Below are 18,342 nucleotides of genomic sequence, written 5' to 3' on the forward strand. Positions count from 1 at the left end.
CATACTATGACTAGCATAGAAGCCAGTTGTGTGTTTGTCTCACTTCTGCATGAGTACTTTTTGTAAAGGGTCTGAATAATGAACGAAAACATTTTAGCTCTTACTATCATTGTCCAAATTAGAAGAAGGTACCGTGAACATTTCATTTCCCTGTATTAATGTGTTTCTACTAATTGCGACAGAACGAAGTTTGTCCCACGGTGGCTTCCGTTGTCAAAGTCACATGAATGGTTTGTTGTGGTTTGTGACTGAAATTAGTTCTCTCCCGAAGCTTAAATGTGACGTTGTTTGCTTCTTATTTGCGAATGTGGTGATATGGTTATACATTTCGTGTCGTGTGGGCGATAGAAGACGGAATTTCATTAAATGACAGCACATTATTTCCGCTAATGACCGGTAAGCTATCAGACGCCTGTAAGCGCTAGCTTGTATGTTGCGCTATTTACAAACATGTTGTGCTAAGCTATGTGTTTACCGACGCGTCTGTGTTGTGTCTTCAAGCTAACGTTATCTGCTAACTAACGATGCTGCGGTGGATTCTCGGTGGCAGGGAAGCTCAAGGCTCCGTGGAGGTGAGTTGACATGTTTACTAATGTACTGCACCTAAATGTGCTATGAAATGTATTTGCCCTGTGTGTTTTTCTCATCCACAACATCGCAAATGCTAATGTTGCACATTTTACGCCACTACACGTGTTTACATGACGACTATATTTTACTAATCTAGAGACAGTCACTACTAGGGCTTGGTTCATGTGGTCTAAGGTCTTAAAAAAGCTGTGAGATTTTGCATTATCATAAATGATAAGATAAAAGGGGTTCACAAATCACTACTTGGTTTGAAAGCATGTTTGTGCTCTGTGGGGAAAATATGGTCCACATCTGACAAGTCTGAACATAGTGGTTTTTGGCTCACTGAGGTCCACAGGTCAAAAAGCCTCACCACTTTCTTGTATTTTTTTTTTGTAAAACCTCAGTGTAGTGACTTTTGATCTTGACCTGCTCCAATGTGGTAAATTTGTCAGCCCTCCTAAACATAGTGGCTTTGGACCACCTGGCGAGATACAAATAAACACTCATGAAGCCGTCTCTTTACTGTCACTCTGAAATTTATCTCAGGCAGTGGTAAATACGTAATATAAAATATGTTATTTTTATTCATATTGTATGGGCATACAATGATGATGTGCTGATTTGCAGTGGGTGAGGAGCTATAATCGAAACCAAATTGTACAAAAAAAGTAGTTCAAATACTTCCAATAGCAGAAATAATAAGATGCTGCTTTTGCATGGAACTTCCGGTTACAAACTAGTTAAGACGAATGAGTCTAAGCATCAGCTTTCAGTTACTCAATTATTCATCTCAACCAGTTACTCAACAAATGATTAACACAATAAAATTATTTTGGCCACTGGTTTAAATCAAAGAAAAACATTCCTAGCTTTTCACACAAAGGATTTGCTGCTTTTATTTGCCATATATCATCATAAAATTAATACATTTGGGTTTTGGACTGCTGGTTCAACAAAACAAGACATTGGAAAATACACCTTAACTCTTATATAATATTCCTGTGGAGGATAAAGCAGTAGAAGATGGATGGATGAATGGATTTCAGAGATCAAATCAAGAACCAATGTAGACAAACTCTACAGATGAACCTGTAATGAAATCATTGGCGTCTGGAGTTGCAACTGCTATTAACTAGCAACTAACTTGCTCTCATTCTCACTAAATCTATTGAGAATTTTCTCTATCGTTTGGTCCAGAGAATGTGAGAAACGGTGAAGAATTTCTCAAATTCTAAATGACAACAGCCACAAACCAAAGATAATTAAATTCATCGTCACAATAAGCATAGAACTTTATTATCCCACAAGGAGATATTTGACTGCAGACACGTCATCGTAAAGAAAGTACACATTACGACACTGTGAAAAATGCATACGCAAATGATACTTCACTTAAGTGCTAACATGACAGATGTATGCCAAATTCTTAATGATGGATTATTTAATACACCCCAAAAACATCACTCTAGAACGTAACTATAGCTGTCAGTTAAAAGAAAATTGTATGTTAGGTTACAAGGCCCAAACCTCTTTTCGCCAGACATAACCAATTGCATGTTAGGTTCAGTTCCTTCCCAGCACAGTCTGTCCCTGCTGTACTTTCTCCAGCCTTCATTTGTGCTCCTCTGCACCTCCGCTTTTTGTTTGTCTGACTACTTTCCCTCTTACGTCTGCAGAAAAGCCCAGTGTTGTGCATTGGAGAGGAACAGCCCAAAAACTGGTTCACTGAGCTGCAGGTGCTGAAAGGACATTTTGACATTGTTCGATTTCTGGTGCAGATTGATGACTTCAGGTAAGCCGACCACAACCTCCCCCGCCCCCTCCCTTTTTTTTCCCCCTCATACACTCCAACCTCTCTCCTCTCTACCCTTGGCTGGCCTCGATCCCACTGTGATTGACAGGAGATCCTCACCTACAGCAAACTTACAGAGCATGACAAGAGCCCAATCATCACCACAATGCAATAGTGTGTCCACACACAGTATACAGTATAACCAAAGCCCTTTAATGCTGCTCATACACACACATTCATGTGCAAGTGTTCTAGCTTTGTGGAAGCATGCTGCACTGTGGCATGCTACAGTGGCTCTGTGTAAGTGGTCAGATTGGGATTTATAACAGATCTAAGTGTGTGTGTGTGTGTGTCAGGAGGTGGGGGTCGCTTCACGCCTGACCTCCTCCTGTAATAACCCTCTTCTCTGGGTCGTGTCCTCTCCGCACACACAGGTCCACAGTTGGGGGCAAAGGGCAGAAAATTCTCTCCGGATTGCTTTTGAAGTCTGAAAATGTATCCTCGACAGTTCCTTCAATTCTCGTTTCATCTCTGTTTTTTTTTATATGCTCATCCTGTCTGTTGATTTTGGGAACAGGCAGTGTGGATGGTTGAGGGTCAAAGGGCAAGTGAAAGTGGTAAGCCTCAGGACAGATGTTTTTTAAGACTGCTCGGTTGGAGATAAAGTCACTGGAAATGATTCCTCGACAGAAACGGAGATTGTCTTGCTGACAGTGTTTGACTAGTCAACCTGATAAAGATGAGCTCTCCACTGAGGTATGAGTCGGTATGTTTTTATAACATTAGAGAAAACCGAATGGTTAGTTAGTTAGGTAATTAGTCAGACTAAAACCAGACTTTTAAATGACACATTTCTTTAAGGCGCCATATGTAAGAATGTTGCCAAAAACGGTTACTACACTCAAATTAAAAATACTGAGGTCTTCGAGGTGTTCGTTTTCTCCGCCATTGTAGCTCAGACGTAACTGTTAACCCGTGGTTGCTCGGCAGCAATGATTGGTAGACGGCGGTAGGTGGCGCCACATGCCAAAACATAATTTCAAAACATAAACATGATTTGCAGTCTGCAAAATATTTTTTTTGAATGCAAATATTTTGGCTGTATTGTTGTTGTTGGTGAGTTCAGTTTGTTATATGAACATTATTCCTGAGACTCTGTGACGTATTAGGTGGATTTTATGGCCAGTTGCTTTAGATTTATTACATAATGCAACTTTAAAATTGGACAAACACACCCAGGTATTGTGGATGAGTGTTGAATTACTGCTGATATATTAAACTGGAACTTATAACTTGATGCAAATGTTGGATATTTGCACCTGGTCTCCTTCATCTGTATCTACCTCATCTCTCTCTTGTTCCACCTCTCCTCTGTCCCCCATTTTTCCTTTCACCCCACCTGTCGAGGCAGATGGCCGCACATCTTAGAGAGATTTCTTCTTCTGTTAAAAGGGATTTTTTCTCTCCACATTGTGTGAACTGTTTGGCTCCTCTGCTCTGCATGATGTACAGTGCCTTGAGATAATGCATGTTATGATTTGGCGCGATACAAATAAAATTTAATTCCTTCCATTTTGTTTTTGTCCAGGTGTGCCTCGGCTGGGGACGATGGCCTTGTTTTGGTGTGGAATGTTGAGGTAAAATGTTACAATTGCATTTTTTATTGTAATGACTATATACACACAAACATGGTGGCACTAACTGCATTAATTCTTTTTTTTTTTTCCCCATCTTGCTTTTAGACTGGTGAGAGGCTGCAGGAGCTGAGGGGCCATTCTCAGCAAATAACAGCCATAACAACGCTCATCTGTAGTGATGTACTCATGTCGCACACGTTCCTCATCACGGCCTCCTCAGACAGAAGTCTCAGTGTATCCTCTGAACAAACGATTGGGCAAACTTTACACACTACATTTATCACACTACAAGTAATTGTTGTTTTTGTAATTCAGAGTCACTTTACCTTAATCACATTTGTCAGCTGTGGGACCCTGATACCGGCAACAGAGTTCAGACTGTGTCCGATCTTCAGTCTTCTGTAAAGGTAACTGATAAACTGTCCAGTCTGTCCAGTGGATACATGTTATATATGACGGCAATGTGCCTGCTGGAGCCTGTAAATTATAATTTTTCCAAATGCTAAATGATGTTAGCTCCCAGTAGCCTCTGCGGCTGATGTCATTTCCACCATCTTGTGCCACCTTGTTTCAACAGAGGATTTCTTTCATGCCCGTTATGTAATATCTGCTGCTGGAAGTCTTTCAATCCGAAACTATAATAACGTTTGTTGACGTTATTAAGAAGCATGGGGTCATGGGAATTGTTGTCTTGTTTGGGCTCTCTGTGCGTACAGTGAGAACACACAGCAATGGGCAATGATGATTTATTTTGACAAATACGCTCAACAAAATGAAAAAAACAAGACAACACACTGGTTTAATAGTACCAAATTTTTCCTTCCTCACTCATTCATAGGTTGAGTGTAGAGACTGTAAAGTGGAGGATGTCATTAAAAGGCCACAAAAAATGAAACTGCCTATTTACTTGATTAGCATTACAGATTTCTATGAATTTAAAGAATTAGAAACCCTTTGGCTAATGTAAGCACTCTACTCCAAAAGTATATCACATTTTAATGCAGAAATGTTACATATTATATCTTTAACAGTAGCCCCAGCTGGAGTAATGTGAAACACACTTTGATCAGTTACATTTTCTTCTATAATGCTGTGATGGTAATTACTATTTCCACTTTACAGTCTGAGGTTAATTACATCATTCGGAGGTTAATTACACTTTTCTTCACTGATTTATATGCGCGTCTGTGTGTCCAAATTTAAAAATAGCATGTCTTTATACGCATGTTCTCTTTCCCTCTCAGTGCTTGCTGGTGCTGGAGCGGCTGTGTGTGTGGCTCTCTGGTGGGGAGGAGCTGTGTGTGTGGAACAAAGACTTTCAGCTGCAGTGTCACAGGCAGAACCACAGTGACACTGGTGAGGAGAAACAAAATCATCCGTCGATAACTGTCACAAAAAAAACATCCCTCGGTTGTTGCACCAACTGTGTGCGACTTTCTGACCCTGCTGTTTGCACACACACAGAGCGGTTATTGTGATATAATTATTGTATTTTGGCATTTTGCAGGAATAACCGCTTTGATAGAGCTGCCCAAGAACTGCATAGCTGCTGCGATGGATAAGGAAATAAGTAAGAGAAAGATTTTGAGGATCTCATTCAACAAAGATGATGATTTCACTCAGGAGTATTTGAAGTATTTTTTTCCTTTGCAGTTATCTACAGACTTACATATTCTACTGACTCCTCCATATCTTTGGCTGAAATCCGCTGTCTGTCCGACCACCAGGACCGGATTCGAGCTCTCATCAACGTCAATGGTCGGTATCTTTGAGAAAACAACAGTGACATCAAAGTGACTTCATCCGACTTGTCACATACAGTAGAAGTGAACTGGTGTTTCCTTCGAAACAAACCGAGCTCTGGTTGTTTTCCTCAGACGGGCTATTTGCCAGTGGTTCCCATGCGGGCGAGTTGATCTTGTGGGACGCGATTGATTGGAACATTCTTGCCTATGAGCACATCCTGTGGGAAGAGTCACCACCCTCTGCTCTGGCCGAGATACGCCTCGGGGCTCCCAAACCCAGCGAGATGTCCATTCAGCATCTGACCACCAATGGAAAGGTGCTAAAGGGGACGTGACGGGTGGATCGGGAGGAAATTAAGATGTTATTTTGCCATTGTGAGCCTTAAAGTAACGGAATGTTTGTTTGTGGTTGTTCTAGCTCATCCTTGCAGCTGTGGGTAGTGGTCTGTACGTGTACAGCATTCTGACCAAAACAGTGGTGGCCTACAGGAAGGTGGCCCATGACTCCAACGTCTTGCACACCATGCTGGTATCTGAGAGGTAATCCAGTTTATTTGCTACATTATATTTTTCATACGGGGATAAATGATAATATAAAAGCTGTATATTTATCCATATTTAAGACCTTTTTTTTACGCAGTCTCTCTATGTCATTATGTTGAGGGATAAAACGGAGGTTTTATATATAAAAAAACACTATAACACACAATAATAGCAAAATTGGAAGAACATCAAGCTCACAATAAACACTCTTCTTTACAATTGTCTTTATTTATATATCTGCCTGTCTCTCAAATAGCAGTGGTAATGCACCAATTCCTCAGCACGCAGGAATGTTTAGTTTATCGTCCCACTCGTTGATTTGAATGTTATTTTTAAGCTTTTGCTGATTTCAAACATCCTGGAGCTCAACGGAGAACACAAACAAACATAAAGATGCATGCAAAAGTGGGAGCCAGGGCACAAGTCATCAGCTGATGGACACTGACACTGTCTCTGACTGTTGCAGCGAGCTGATGTCCTGCTCTGAGGACGGCAGCGTGAGGATGTGGGAGATCCAGGATTTGCCTCTGCCTGCTGAACCTGCCTCTGCAGGTGACGGTGACACACACACACACACTCTCACTCACTCAAATATGCAGGGCCATCTTCCCGTTTCCATCTGTGAAGAAAACTGGACTACATTCCCACTCACAATGTTCAAAGGCTGAGGGTAAATTGGCTGCACTCGGCCTGTATGTGTTTACAGTTGTGGGCAGTGTGGAAGTACACTAATGCAGTCCACATGTGGTATTGTGTTTATCAAAGCAGAGTGTAGTCTCCTGGCACTCCGCTATTATGTGTGGTTTATTGAGTGGGGTGGTCTCAAGACGAGTGTTTGTTTGTGCGGTCGTGTCCGTCTTTGCCTGCCTGCAGTCGGTGCAGAGTTGTGCTCATTCCGAATACATATTGGCTGCAGAGCAAAGACGGGGCTGCATCATCTGCTTCTCATCAGCGGGGACGTATTCTGGGTCTGGTGTTGGCTTTTTTGGCTTTCTGGCCAACCAGATACCAATCACTTGCATCTCCTGTAGTCTTTAAATGAAACATTTGGTGTATTTGAACCTGAAAGCTTTCCCATAAATTGGAATATTGATGATTTTCACACAGCAAAGTAACGTGAAAAGGAGCACAGTTTCTGATAACCTTGGAGCTTTTTAGTTCTTCTAAGCTCTGTGGAACTGTTTGGCATCTTCTAGCGTGTTGTTTTGGTTTTACAAGCAACAACTACTGCTGTTTTTGTTGACTGTCATGTTGCTGTCAGTGATGTTTTCAGCTGGTGTTTTCAATTAAAAACAGCAGTACTACATTTTGTTGCCTCTAGTTAGAAAGCAGCAGTGAACAAAGTAGGTAAAAGTTAAGCCGAGTTCGCAGCATGAAATATTTTCACTTTTCTAGTTGCTAACAAGTTTTCAGCAGTTACATGTAAGCTCTTCAAATACACAATCAGACTATCGCAGTTGGCAAAGAGACAACACAGAGCTAAACGACATGTATTACTGGAATATCTTTCAAATAAAATGAATGCTAATCTGTCTTTCTACAGCTGGATTTATCAGTAATATGAATCGCTGCTTTGTCCGTTTTTGGCCCTTTCTTGAGGGCAACGGTATCCGAAAACCGGAAGTCGGCGAAAAGTTCTATTCTTGGCTCCACACTGCAGCACAGAGTTCTACACAAACTTCCACCCTCAGAGGATTTATCTGTCCAGTGGATACATGTTATATATGACGGCAATGTGTCTGCTAGAGCCTGCAAATGATCACTTTTCCAAATGCTAACTGCTGTTAGCTCCCAGTAGCCTCTGTGGCTGATGTCATTTCCTGTACCTTAAGTTTCGTTTTACTTTTCTTTTTTTTTTTTTTTTTAAATACTATTAAACGGAGCATTCTGAACAGGGCTGTTTTGGCAGGGTGATTGAACTGCTGTGGTGCTTCATCCTTATGGTATTTTGACCAAAGCATGTCACAGACATGTTCATTAGGACACCAGGGAATTGGGTTAACTTAAAAAAAAAAAATGGGGTATAATATGGGACCTTTAAATTCTGAGCTTAGCTATAACAATAATTTTCCCTTCAGCCGTCATAGTTGATGTCCAGCTTTAAATTATTTTTAACTCAGGCTTCTTTGGGATGTGGAATTTTGGTCGGTCCAACAAACAGACCGGTCCCCCGTCTAAGAAGGTCATGGAAGTCCCCAACATCAGGATACTGGAGCTGACGGGTGACCTGATCGGACACTCGGGGGCAGTCCAGGTACGGTCACGTCATCACGTGCAGACCTACAGTAATCATAATATGTGATGTGACAGTAAGTAGCTAAAAAAATAAAGAATCCCTTTGACCTTCTGGCAGATGTTTGTGAGCTTCAAGGAGAACGGTCTGGTCACCTGCTCGACTGACCACCTGCTGATTCTGTGGAAGAACGGAGAGAGGCAGTCTCACCTCCGCAGCCTGGCACTTTTCCAAAAACTGGAGGAGAATGGAGGACTCTGAACTCTTTAACCTTTGACTCTGTGCCTTTTTTAAAAGAAGAAGAAGAAGAAGAAGTGGTAGGTTAGTGGTTGATGTTGATCATGAATAATTTATATGTATAAATGTAATGATTGTTGTTTGCGTTTACTTATTATTTAACGGCTTGCTTTTTGCACGAAAATCAAATTTTAACATAAAGTCTCAGTAAATACCTCATCTGGAAACTGTGATGTTTTTTTATTTCCAGCCTGGTGTGTTAAAGTGCTGTGTTATCTTTCCCCGTCAGGTTCATATTCATATTCAGGAGGTCTGTGCGGTACATTTATGTGGCACTTTATGTGGTTAGATACAGCTTTCTTTTTATTGCTGTTCAATGCAGGGTGTCTGCAGTGTCTTAAATAGTATTAAAAGTTGATGAATCAATTTCAAAACTGTTAAAAAACTCCTCCACACGTTCATATAACATGGTCATATTTAAAGAATGCTTTAATCGTCTCTCACAATACATGTGTGTTTGACAGGAAACATCAAAATAAGACATCATAAACCAGAGCAAAATACATTAAATCTTGACATGGTAGGTTTTTAAGTGACCGACGGAAAGCTTTTGTCACTACTTACGTAATGCATGAGGCAGTAAAACACACATTTAAGTTCTCGTGGCCCGGCGATGACGATGAAATTTCCTCTTTGAAAAATAATTTGTATATTACATCACTTTCGAGTTATTGTCCTGTTGGTGAAGTATACATAACACAGAGTTGGCACGTCGCCGTCGCAGCCACGGCCATCGTCGGTGTCGAGGATGGGAGGGAGTGGAGAAAACGGTGAAAAGTGACGAAGGCTTCGGATTACATAACGAGCAGTTGCACAGTCTAATTCTGCCTCCAAGTGAGACACGAAGCAACAAGCTGTAATCTGAACTAACTTCTGACATTACATACCAGTCACTGCTCGACACAGAAAAAGGCAATGTAAATCTTTGTGAGTAGAAATCTAGCAAAAATATCTTCATGGGATCTGGTGATAGCAGTGAAACATTCAAATCTGGAGCCATAAAAATAAGAATAGTTAAAAAGAAAATCTTATTTCCGAGAGGTTGGAAATCACCCCTGCAACATTCAAACGGCCAAAACAAAAGCGACACACACACAAACATGATAAATTGGCGGAGTATTTACACAAAAACAGCAGTTTTTTACGTTCAGGTGGTTTTACAGTGTATTGCAACGTGAGCGGAACGGAGAACAAAGACGAGGTTAAGGCGTCGATTAAGACCTTGATCGTCATAACAACACTGATGAGGAAACTTGAACGTGGACGTGACCGACATGAAAATCAAAGCAGACAAATCAAGTATGAGATTCACATTTGGGCTGACCGCACCCGATTCTCTCCGTGTCTTAGAAAGAAGTGAAAGAACATCAGGGCAATCGTGACAGGACTGTTAACACTGACATGCCAAGTCGACGCAAAAGCTGTAGCACAGACCATAATGCAATGTACCCGAGGTCTTTTGTCTTTTAAATATATAAAATACTGTATTTATGGCTTTCTCTTGTGTTCTCTATTTCAGAGGAGGAACTATTTCAACACAAAAAACAAACAAAACAAACAACAAAACTTTGTTTCTGGAAGTTTGACCTAAGAATAAGGCACCTGTTGCAAGCTTTCTGTGCCTTTGGTTAAATCTCTCATGTGCATTTCCTTCACAAACACGCACATTATTTTACTTCACTCATGACCGTCGTCATCGAAATCCATGGTTACAACAACTGGTAATGGACAGAAATGACATTACGCCGTTTTCCCCAAAGGAGCTCGGGTCGTTTACGCCCGTCTACAAATCTCATTTTCATTTGGTGGTAGTGCTTTTCATGTGGTCAACATTCAAAACAAAAGTGCTCTGAAAAATACAGAAATGAATGAATCAACACATTATAATACTGCTAACGAGTACAGCTCTCGTGTATTAAAGCTCAGAGGTTGTGTATTTATTCAGAATTATAATAAATTATTGTCGTTTCCTCTTCTGTTCCCTGTGGAGCGTTAACCAATTTCCTGTGGATCTGATCCCAATTATCACTCTCCCTTCAGATAGTTCTATTTTTTTTGGTTGGCGCTCAACTGCAAAACCCCAGTTTGACCACCAGAGGGCAGCAATAGACAGCACACGGATCCTCTGATCTGACGGCTTCTTGTTTGACACTTAAAATCCACATAATTTGAAAATCATGTGCAACCACCCTTTTTTTCCCCCCCTTCCAAAGAAAAAGAGCCAATTACTGTGAGGTGAAAAAAAAAAATCAGTTTAACAGAAACCATGTGAGAGACAGAGCTGGTTTAGAGAGTTTTGAGCTGGTCCAGACATGGATCTGCTGCTCCTGCGAGGTCCACTTCCAAAGATGAAAGATTTGTACACTGTACTAACAGTTAGCGTAGCATCAGCGGAAGGCTTATTGTTCAGATACTCACAAGTCCGATTTGTTTCGACTCGCTAGTGTCTACAGTTATTGACACAGAGCTATGCTTGTTACCGAAACCTCCAACTCAAACAAGCTCAGATACAGTGCAATTCTGTTCCTCCATTTGTTCTGCCTTACACAACGTCTCAACTGGCTTATTTCGCTAGTGCACAAGAAGACCGCGATGCAGAAGAAACGGAAGATTTCTTGGTGCGAGATACTTTGCTGCCCGTTTTTTCGGTAACTTCCTTTACGTAATCTAGCCTAGCCTCCTCTGTAACCATAGTACTTGGGCTAACTCTAGCCTGGAGGATTTGGGGGGGTTAAACACAGCAGGAACTTCTGATTGGTAAGAATTTGGTCCTAGACACGCGTCATAGTTTTTGTGCCGCTGGTTGCACCTCATACAAGTTGATCATTTAAGCTAAGCACCTTCACAAGTTGGCACTTTGAAAATGAACACATTCACTGGCAGGTATGAGGAGATATCTTTCATCAGTACCTTTTTTAGCTTTGGTCACCATTGTATTCACCGTATGTTTCATTTACAGCAACAGACAGATGAAGAACTGAAGGGTTTTGTTAAAGGAAAGTAACAACTTTGGGAGGGCGGATATGGGATCTGTAATGAAGCAAGAGGAAGATTCAAATGAAACTGTCAGGATCAGCTAAAGTGCAGGTTTGTGGTTTTGTTACACTGTGTGGTACGGATTGTCAGGTGAGCCGCGAGGCCCGCACAGTTTCATCGTGGTGCCGTTGGGAATAACAAACGGGGTGGCAACGTGGCAACACGCCGTCGACCGGGGGGGCCTCAAATGACAATCTATTCTCTACTGGCAGAACAGCACGTCCAACTGGAACCACGCAAGAAAAGAGGCTGTGATTTGAGAGGGAAAATGGTGTCTCAGTGTTCATCGTGGCCCGGTTGAGAAGAACCGTTCCAAATGCAGGGCTGCACTCACTGTCCTGCCCTGTTCTGAGTGATGGGTGAGAGGAGGCTACCAGGAACCCGGTCAAGAAGGGGACGGAGGGCGCAGACTCTTGCACTTCATCTCGTCCAAGCTCTTCCAGTACTTGTAGTTGTCCGACAGGTGCTCCATGAGACCGGGCAGGCTGGCAAAGGCTGTGGGGGAGACGGACAGGAAACGAGGGGTGAGTTCAAGGAGAAGCAATAGAAAGTGACACAAAGTGTAATGGTGTGGTTGGTTGAAAATATAGCTTTGTAGCTATTGAACGCCACTGAAACGGTCTTTATAGTTAGTCTGTTTTGGCTGTGAAATGCAAAAATACATTATTTCAGTTTAGATTCATGCACTGATTTGTTTTAACATCAAATCCTACTGAAAGGCTATTTGTAATGTATCTGAATATGAAAAAGTTGTACAAATGCGCTAAAACGTCTCTTTTGATCCTTTAAACTGACTGTAGTACATTAAATTTAGTGCAAAAATAACATTATTTCACATTGAATACCTTCCAGAATTACTTTAATTTTCTATTGACACATTTAACAGTTAAACTTGGGCCCTCTTCAAATATTACTGATCAAATTATTACATATAAGCTAACATGGATGTAGCTCATACAACTTAAAATCAGTTAAAAATCAGGCTTTAGGCTTGGGCACATGGAGTAATGTGTAAACTGCATTTCTCTGTCCTTATTTATCCGGCGTGTGAAAGCACGGCCTGGAGGGGCAGACCCCTTCAACAGACAAATGTGAAAGGGGTGTTCCTAAGGTATAAAAGATTACGGTCACGCCGTGCTCAGGGTCTTTCTTCAGGCAACCACTAATGTGTAGATTGACCTTTGCAAAGAAAATAAAACCTTGTCGGCCGGCAGAAGTCTATATTTCATTCTTCACCAGCAGCAGAGAATTTCCACAACACTTAGGGGTTCTCTGGTGTACTTTATAGGCAAAGACCTTGCTTTGTGTAGGCAGCCATCATGCACCAACATGTTTCTATGGGTGTCCGAATGGACAAACTAGCAGAAGCGAAGGCCACCAACGTTCCCTGATACCCTTGGGAAAGGGCCCGGACCTTTTAATAGTCAGCTCATTTCAAATTCTCAATCAAAAGCATTAAGTTAGGGAACTCAGTAGCTGCTGTAGCCTCTGATTATCGTCAAGTGAACGAGACACAAAAAGTTCTGTCCACTTTGATAACATTATGAAAGAATGTCCTCGGGGCCAGAGCAGACTGCAGGAATGAGTATATCAACAAGCCCCTCTTTTGGTGCACAAATGGGCGTATAAGTATTATTTTAAGGCAGACTGGGAAAAAATGTGGCTCCATCTCTTTATTCCTAAATAAGTATCTTGGCAGAAACACCTACAGCAACATGACTGTACTGACTGAACACACCTGCTTCTTCTTGTTATCATTCCACACCATCTATTGAGCATGAAGATGTGTTTGTGTGAGGGTGTAGTTAGTGGCTAACGTTACATACACTTTGTAAAGTAACTTCCACATAAAAGGGCTAAATATCTCTCTCTCCCACACACACAGAGTGTGTATCCTCAATTACCCCCTTACCCCACGTTGTTTAAATCCTCATATACTTGCAGATGACCCACGCTGCATCACAGGGGCTATAGGTGACATCACCGTGACCTGCCGGTGACCCCGGTGAACTGGAATCGGCCGCATGTGTGTTTTTGTGTTGATGTGCAAGCGAAGTTCTGCTCGACTGCTCGTCCCTCCCCAGACCCAGTGATCGTAAACCCCCATCCCCTCTGCTATTTTCCCCAACTTCCCTTCCCCTGACGCCCTCACAGTCTCTCTCTCTCCATCCCACTGGCATTTGGAATCTTTCCGTGACATCAGAGCTGTGTTGACAGTAAACAAGTCCCCTCTTGGGAAGTCTTAACTAAAAGAGAAAAAAATCAGTGGGAATGAGGAGCTACAAGCACCATATCTTCTCTTCTTCAATTTGTTTCTGTCATTTCCTTCAAAATGCAATTTGCCATAAAAATAACAGAGTATCTCAATGCAGTAATGTAATAATAATAAGGCCAATTTGACTGTCTGCATCTTGATAAGCTGTGTTTTATCTTAACTAAGTGTCAAGATACTTAGCTGGAAAGACAACAGTCTCTGGGTGTACTGTATATTGTATACTGTATATATCCATTAGCAACAGAAAAACTACATTTCATTGTTCAGTTCAACAGATTACAACAGAAATATTCATTCATGATGCTAAATAGATACATTTTACAGTGAAAATGTAAACTTCTGGGGAATTTACTTTGACATGGTTGACCCATGGATCAGGTGAGGAGGGCCATAAATATTTACACCTCAGATAATTGTGGGTAGGTTGAATTTACGTGAGATAATGCATGGGAGATGAGGCAAATAATTGTGTTAACATAATCCACTGTTGGAAGTGTCTTGACACATCAAATGATGCAAGTCTTTAATTCAGTAAATTAAGTGGTGCGGGGTTTGATAATGTGTGGACCGATTACAGTGCAGATTGACAGCATCCTATTTGGAAAGACTGGGAAGATGGTGATGATATAGTGCTATATAACTGCCATTAACAGTGTAAAACATTTAAAATAATATTTGTTTTTGTCCAAAAACAGGTATTTTTCCAACTCTCTTCTCTCTGGTGACGAAGACGCTGATTCGCCGGCTTCCTGCAAAAGCGTGAGTGAAATGACCGTAATAACTACTTGTTGGCTTTGACTTGCAACCTCTCAGCTATCCGAAACTGCCAGAATTTTTCCAACGGCATAAACCGTTGGGTGATTATGGCAATGCAAAGTGTGCTTGAACAAATGTGTCGTCTGCGATGCGCTCTGTGTAAAACGAACGTTAAATAAAGTGTTTTTTGTAGTCTAGAAGGGCTGGAAGAGGTTTAAAAAAAAAATAAACTGTGTGTGTTTCCACTCACAGTTAAGCTATGGTAATTGGACTCTGTCCTTGTCCCAGTGTTAAAGTGCAGCGGGGAATCGATATGTTGAAATGAGTCTTTTCCGCATCCGCTAACACTGAGTGGTGATACTGTGTGTCCCCTTTTAACTTCTCAGTATTAATTCTTTGCAAAAAAGACACAGCCTTTCATCCATACAGTATACAGCAATACCACCAGAAATGGTGGGGGGGCAGTATAGAGTCACTAGTCCAATCAGTCAGGGAGACGATGAAGAAGAGTCTATTCAAAGTCTGCCAAAGTTTGTTGGCTTATCCCTGCAGCCGGTAAACAAAGAGTGACTGCCAGTTGAGCTAAGGGACGTGGCATGTTTAATTCAAGGAGATATCTGGCAAAGCAAGTCGTCAAAATTTGAGGTGAACATACGGAAATATTGAAAATACTGCTTTTTATTAATCTCCCCCCCGCAACACCAATGTGTATTATATTCCCCATTCATGAAACTACTTGCATTCAGGGGTCAAAAGCAGCTTGTGTTTATGTCTATTTTGGATAAAAATGGAGTATAAATTTGCCTTTAATTGTTTCCGAGTGGCTAGCTAGCTCAAAAGTAGCTATTCTGTGTCTCTCAATCATTCATTAACATAACAACAAAAGTAACGCTCTATATTTCGCCATGTTTTTCTCGAGTGGACTGAACATATTCATGCATTGGTAATTTAGTTTGTATTCCTATAATATGGGTGTGTTACTTTGAGAAATTGAATTTAGTACAGTTTCTATTATTATAGAAACTTTTTTTCAAATGTCATATAAACTGAATGAATGTTTACCAAAACACAAAGTATGCAGTAATGAAAAATCCCCAGAGAGGATGACTTTCTCTGGAAAAACAGGTACTCCGTTCTTCGAGAGTAAACAAGTGAACTTGCAAACCTGTCACTGCAGCACCTCGCTGACAAGCGACAAACACAAGCCTGACCTTTCACTAACGTCATCAGACTCCGTGGTAAAAAAAAAAAAGTACGTACAGTATGTGACTTTATTTTGGAACATGCAATCCCACTTGAAGTTGAAGTGGAAAAGGAAATGACTCCGCAAGTCACGTATATAACAAGCAGAGATGGTAATCAAGAGGCAAACAAACACGCTGCAGGGCCTGCAACAGAAAATGTTGTCCTTACCATCCCAGGCATCAAACATATCGGTGATAAAGTAGTCTATGAAGGAGATCTGCGATTTGGGCACACTGCAGGTGTTCCTGTCGAACACTGGCATCACCACTGGCAGCCCTTGTCTCTTCTCCTCATCTGTCTGCAGGGCAAACAACAACAACAACAACAACATCACCATGAAGTGACAGCAGAGAAAATAAATAAACACTCAGGCTACAGTTGGCTCTTGGAACAGTTAGAGGCCTTAAATAAGATCAATTCTGTCATTCTTCTGTCCACAAACCTGTGCAAAGTACTCCTCTGAGATCCGTCCAGCCCATTCGATGCAGAGCTCAAGTGGTCTGCAGGGGTTGGCCACATCTGCACATTTGATCAACATCCTCTTTATCAGCAAACGGTTTTCTGGAGCGTTCTTGATGTTGGCCTGTCCTTCACAATCACTGTTGATACTCTGTAAGATAGGAAAAGACGTAAGACATTCCTGGAAAACAAAAGACTAAATGTTTGTTTCTTTCAGCTTTGTTTCTTTCAGTGACCCTTTCTAGGGGTCACCACAGCAGATGATCCACATATGTGATTTATGTGGCTTGGTGGGGGATTCAAACTGGAAGCCCATTTCCCTTCCACTCGGCCATGGGCTGCTGTTAGCTAATGTCTTGCAAGTATCACTTCACCCCAGAGTGTGAGTGAAGTATTGTTTTTAGTAGCTCTGTGTGTCTGTTTGTTTGTGCTTCCACACTTGCACTTGCCAATATGACCAGCAGAGGCCGCCAGAGGCTTGTTGCGTAAATGGGGTGAAGTCTGTCATCTCTGATTGCCTTGCTATCAAATAAGGGACCAGGAATATGTTTCTGTCTTTTATTTTCTTTGTGCGGGAGGGTGATGTTGCTCATACATTCCGCGTTTCACATATCTGCTAGATCCACATGATACATTTCGGCCATTTCGGCAATGGGTGGCATGGCACCTTGGTAGACACATGCGAGCACACCTCCAGTTTGCGTCCACGCAAAGTCGACTGCACATGCTCCCTGTAGGACAACACTTTCCATTCCAGTTGGTGGTGTGCTCATGTTTTGGTCCAAAGAGACACAAAGGAGCCAGTAACTATTGACGGATCGCTTGAGATTATGTGATGGTTTCCCTTATGAATGCAAACTCCTGGTGGTAAAAAATCTGGCACTGGAATGGAATACTGTATGAGATCGGGAAATGCAAATCGACTCTCCATGGGTACATAACGTGGAACCCTTCAGTCAAACCTCTGGATAATGTTTCATCGGGAGAATACAACAGGAGAAGGAGCAAGTGATAGTGATCTCGATGCTACAGAGTCTGACTCGGACAATATCCAGTTGTATTTGTCATATGTGAATGTTTAAATCCTTACAATATTTTCAATATATTGCCCAGACATCGTCAAAAGTTCATGTCTTGGCAAAGACCACCGATACTTACACTTGTGCTGGTCTCTTCTATGGCAGCCATTGGTTTGTTGATGCTGTTCACAAATTTGCTGACGTGCTCGAAGTGCCTCGTCATCTCTGTGGCCAGGACCATGTCGATGATGGCCTGCCGCAGTGTTCGGAACTGATTCCTGTCGACCAGGAAAGAGCGTGAAAAGGATAAAGAATTATTTGCATCATGTTGTACATCGATGGTTACAATAAAACACTGCCCCTTTAACTGCCGCTGCAGACCTGTCTATGTTCTTAAAGATGTTGCTCTTGCTGTCTCGGACAGTGAGCTGGAAGGCGAGGGCTGCGTGGTGGCTCTCCAGCACGGCGGTGTCGTTGTAAAGGATTGCCAGTTCGCTGCCAGCGTTGCAGAGGAATGAGTTGGTCCTGCCCGGGTGATCCACATCGTGCACTGTGGCTGCTATCAACGCCGCCACCTCATCCAGCTGGTCCAGACTGCTCTGAATGAGACAGAAGAAACAGAGGCTAATGTTGGTGTACTGGTTTAGTAGGAGTGGATTATCACACACTGATATTGGGATCATTTGAGCATGTTTTAGAGGATGGTATCGATTAAGTAGGTTTGAAACAAGC

At 41.8% G+C, this 18,342-nt stretch overlaps 2 protein-coding genes across 2 annotated transcripts in view; one reads left to right on the forward strand and one right to left on the reverse strand.

Moving 5' to 3' along the window:
• The first annotated feature begins 231 nt into the window (after nt 1-231).
• On the forward strand, nt 232-8,956 carry wdr41 (WD repeat domain 41). Its single transcript, XM_083901302.1, has 14 exons — nt 232-396; nt 502-572; nt 2,250-2,365; nt 3,954-4,002; nt 4,108-4,236; nt 4,347-4,409; nt 5,247-5,358; nt 5,510-5,572; nt 5,656-5,760; nt 5,880-6,064; nt 6,166-6,287; nt 6,757-6,842; nt 8,411-8,544; nt 8,644-8,956. Exons 2-14 carry the CDS (start codon nt 525-527, stop codon nt 8,782-8,784), a joined length of 1,353 nt encoding a protein of 450 aa, XP_083757428.1. The 5' UTR covers nt 232-396; nt 502-524; the 3' UTR covers nt 8,785-8,956.
• A 3,094-nt stretch (nt 8,957-12,050) lies between these two features.
• The window catches only part of pde8b (phosphodiesterase 8B), a gene marked incomplete at its 5' end in the record, with an annotated part of 50,950 nt that continues 44,658 nt past the window's right edge, over nt 12,051-18,342 (reverse strand). Inside the window, 5 exons of the mRNA XM_083900038.1 lie at nt 12,051-12,351; nt 16,301-16,430; nt 16,575-16,742; nt 17,750-17,888; nt 17,992-18,209. Coding sequence (XP_083756164.1) covers nt 12,242-12,351; nt 16,301-16,430; nt 16,575-16,742; nt 17,750-17,888; nt 17,992-18,209 — 765 coding nt within the window. The 3' untranslated portion in view covers nt 12,051-12,241. The remainder of the gene's footprint in view (nt 12,352-16,300; nt 16,431-16,574; nt 16,743-17,749; nt 17,889-17,991; nt 18,210-18,342) is intronic.

Source organism: Microchirus variegatus (assembly GCF_963457635.1).
Source record: "Microchirus variegatus genome assembly, chromosome: 1".
Taxonomy (NCBI): domain Eukaryota; kingdom Metazoa; phylum Chordata; class Actinopteri; order Pleuronectiformes; family Soleidae; genus Microchirus; species Microchirus variegatus.

What these genes read in the sequence shown, in the direction of transcription:
- wdr41 (XM_083901302.1), top strand. Translation starts at nt 525, where the DNA reads ATGCTGCGGTGGATTCTCGGTGGCAGGGAAGCTCAAGGCTCCGTGGAG. An exon ending in GTGCAGATTGATGACTTCAG is followed by an intron (nt 2,366 to 3,953) that starts GTAAGCCGACCA and finishes GTTTTTGTCCAG; the next exon opens with GTGTGCCTCGGCTGGGGACG. An exon ending in ACCATGCTGGTATCTGAGAG is followed by an intron (nt 6,288 to 6,756) that starts GTAATCCAGTTT and finishes TGACTGTTGCAG; the next exon opens with CGAGCTGATGTCCTGCTCTG.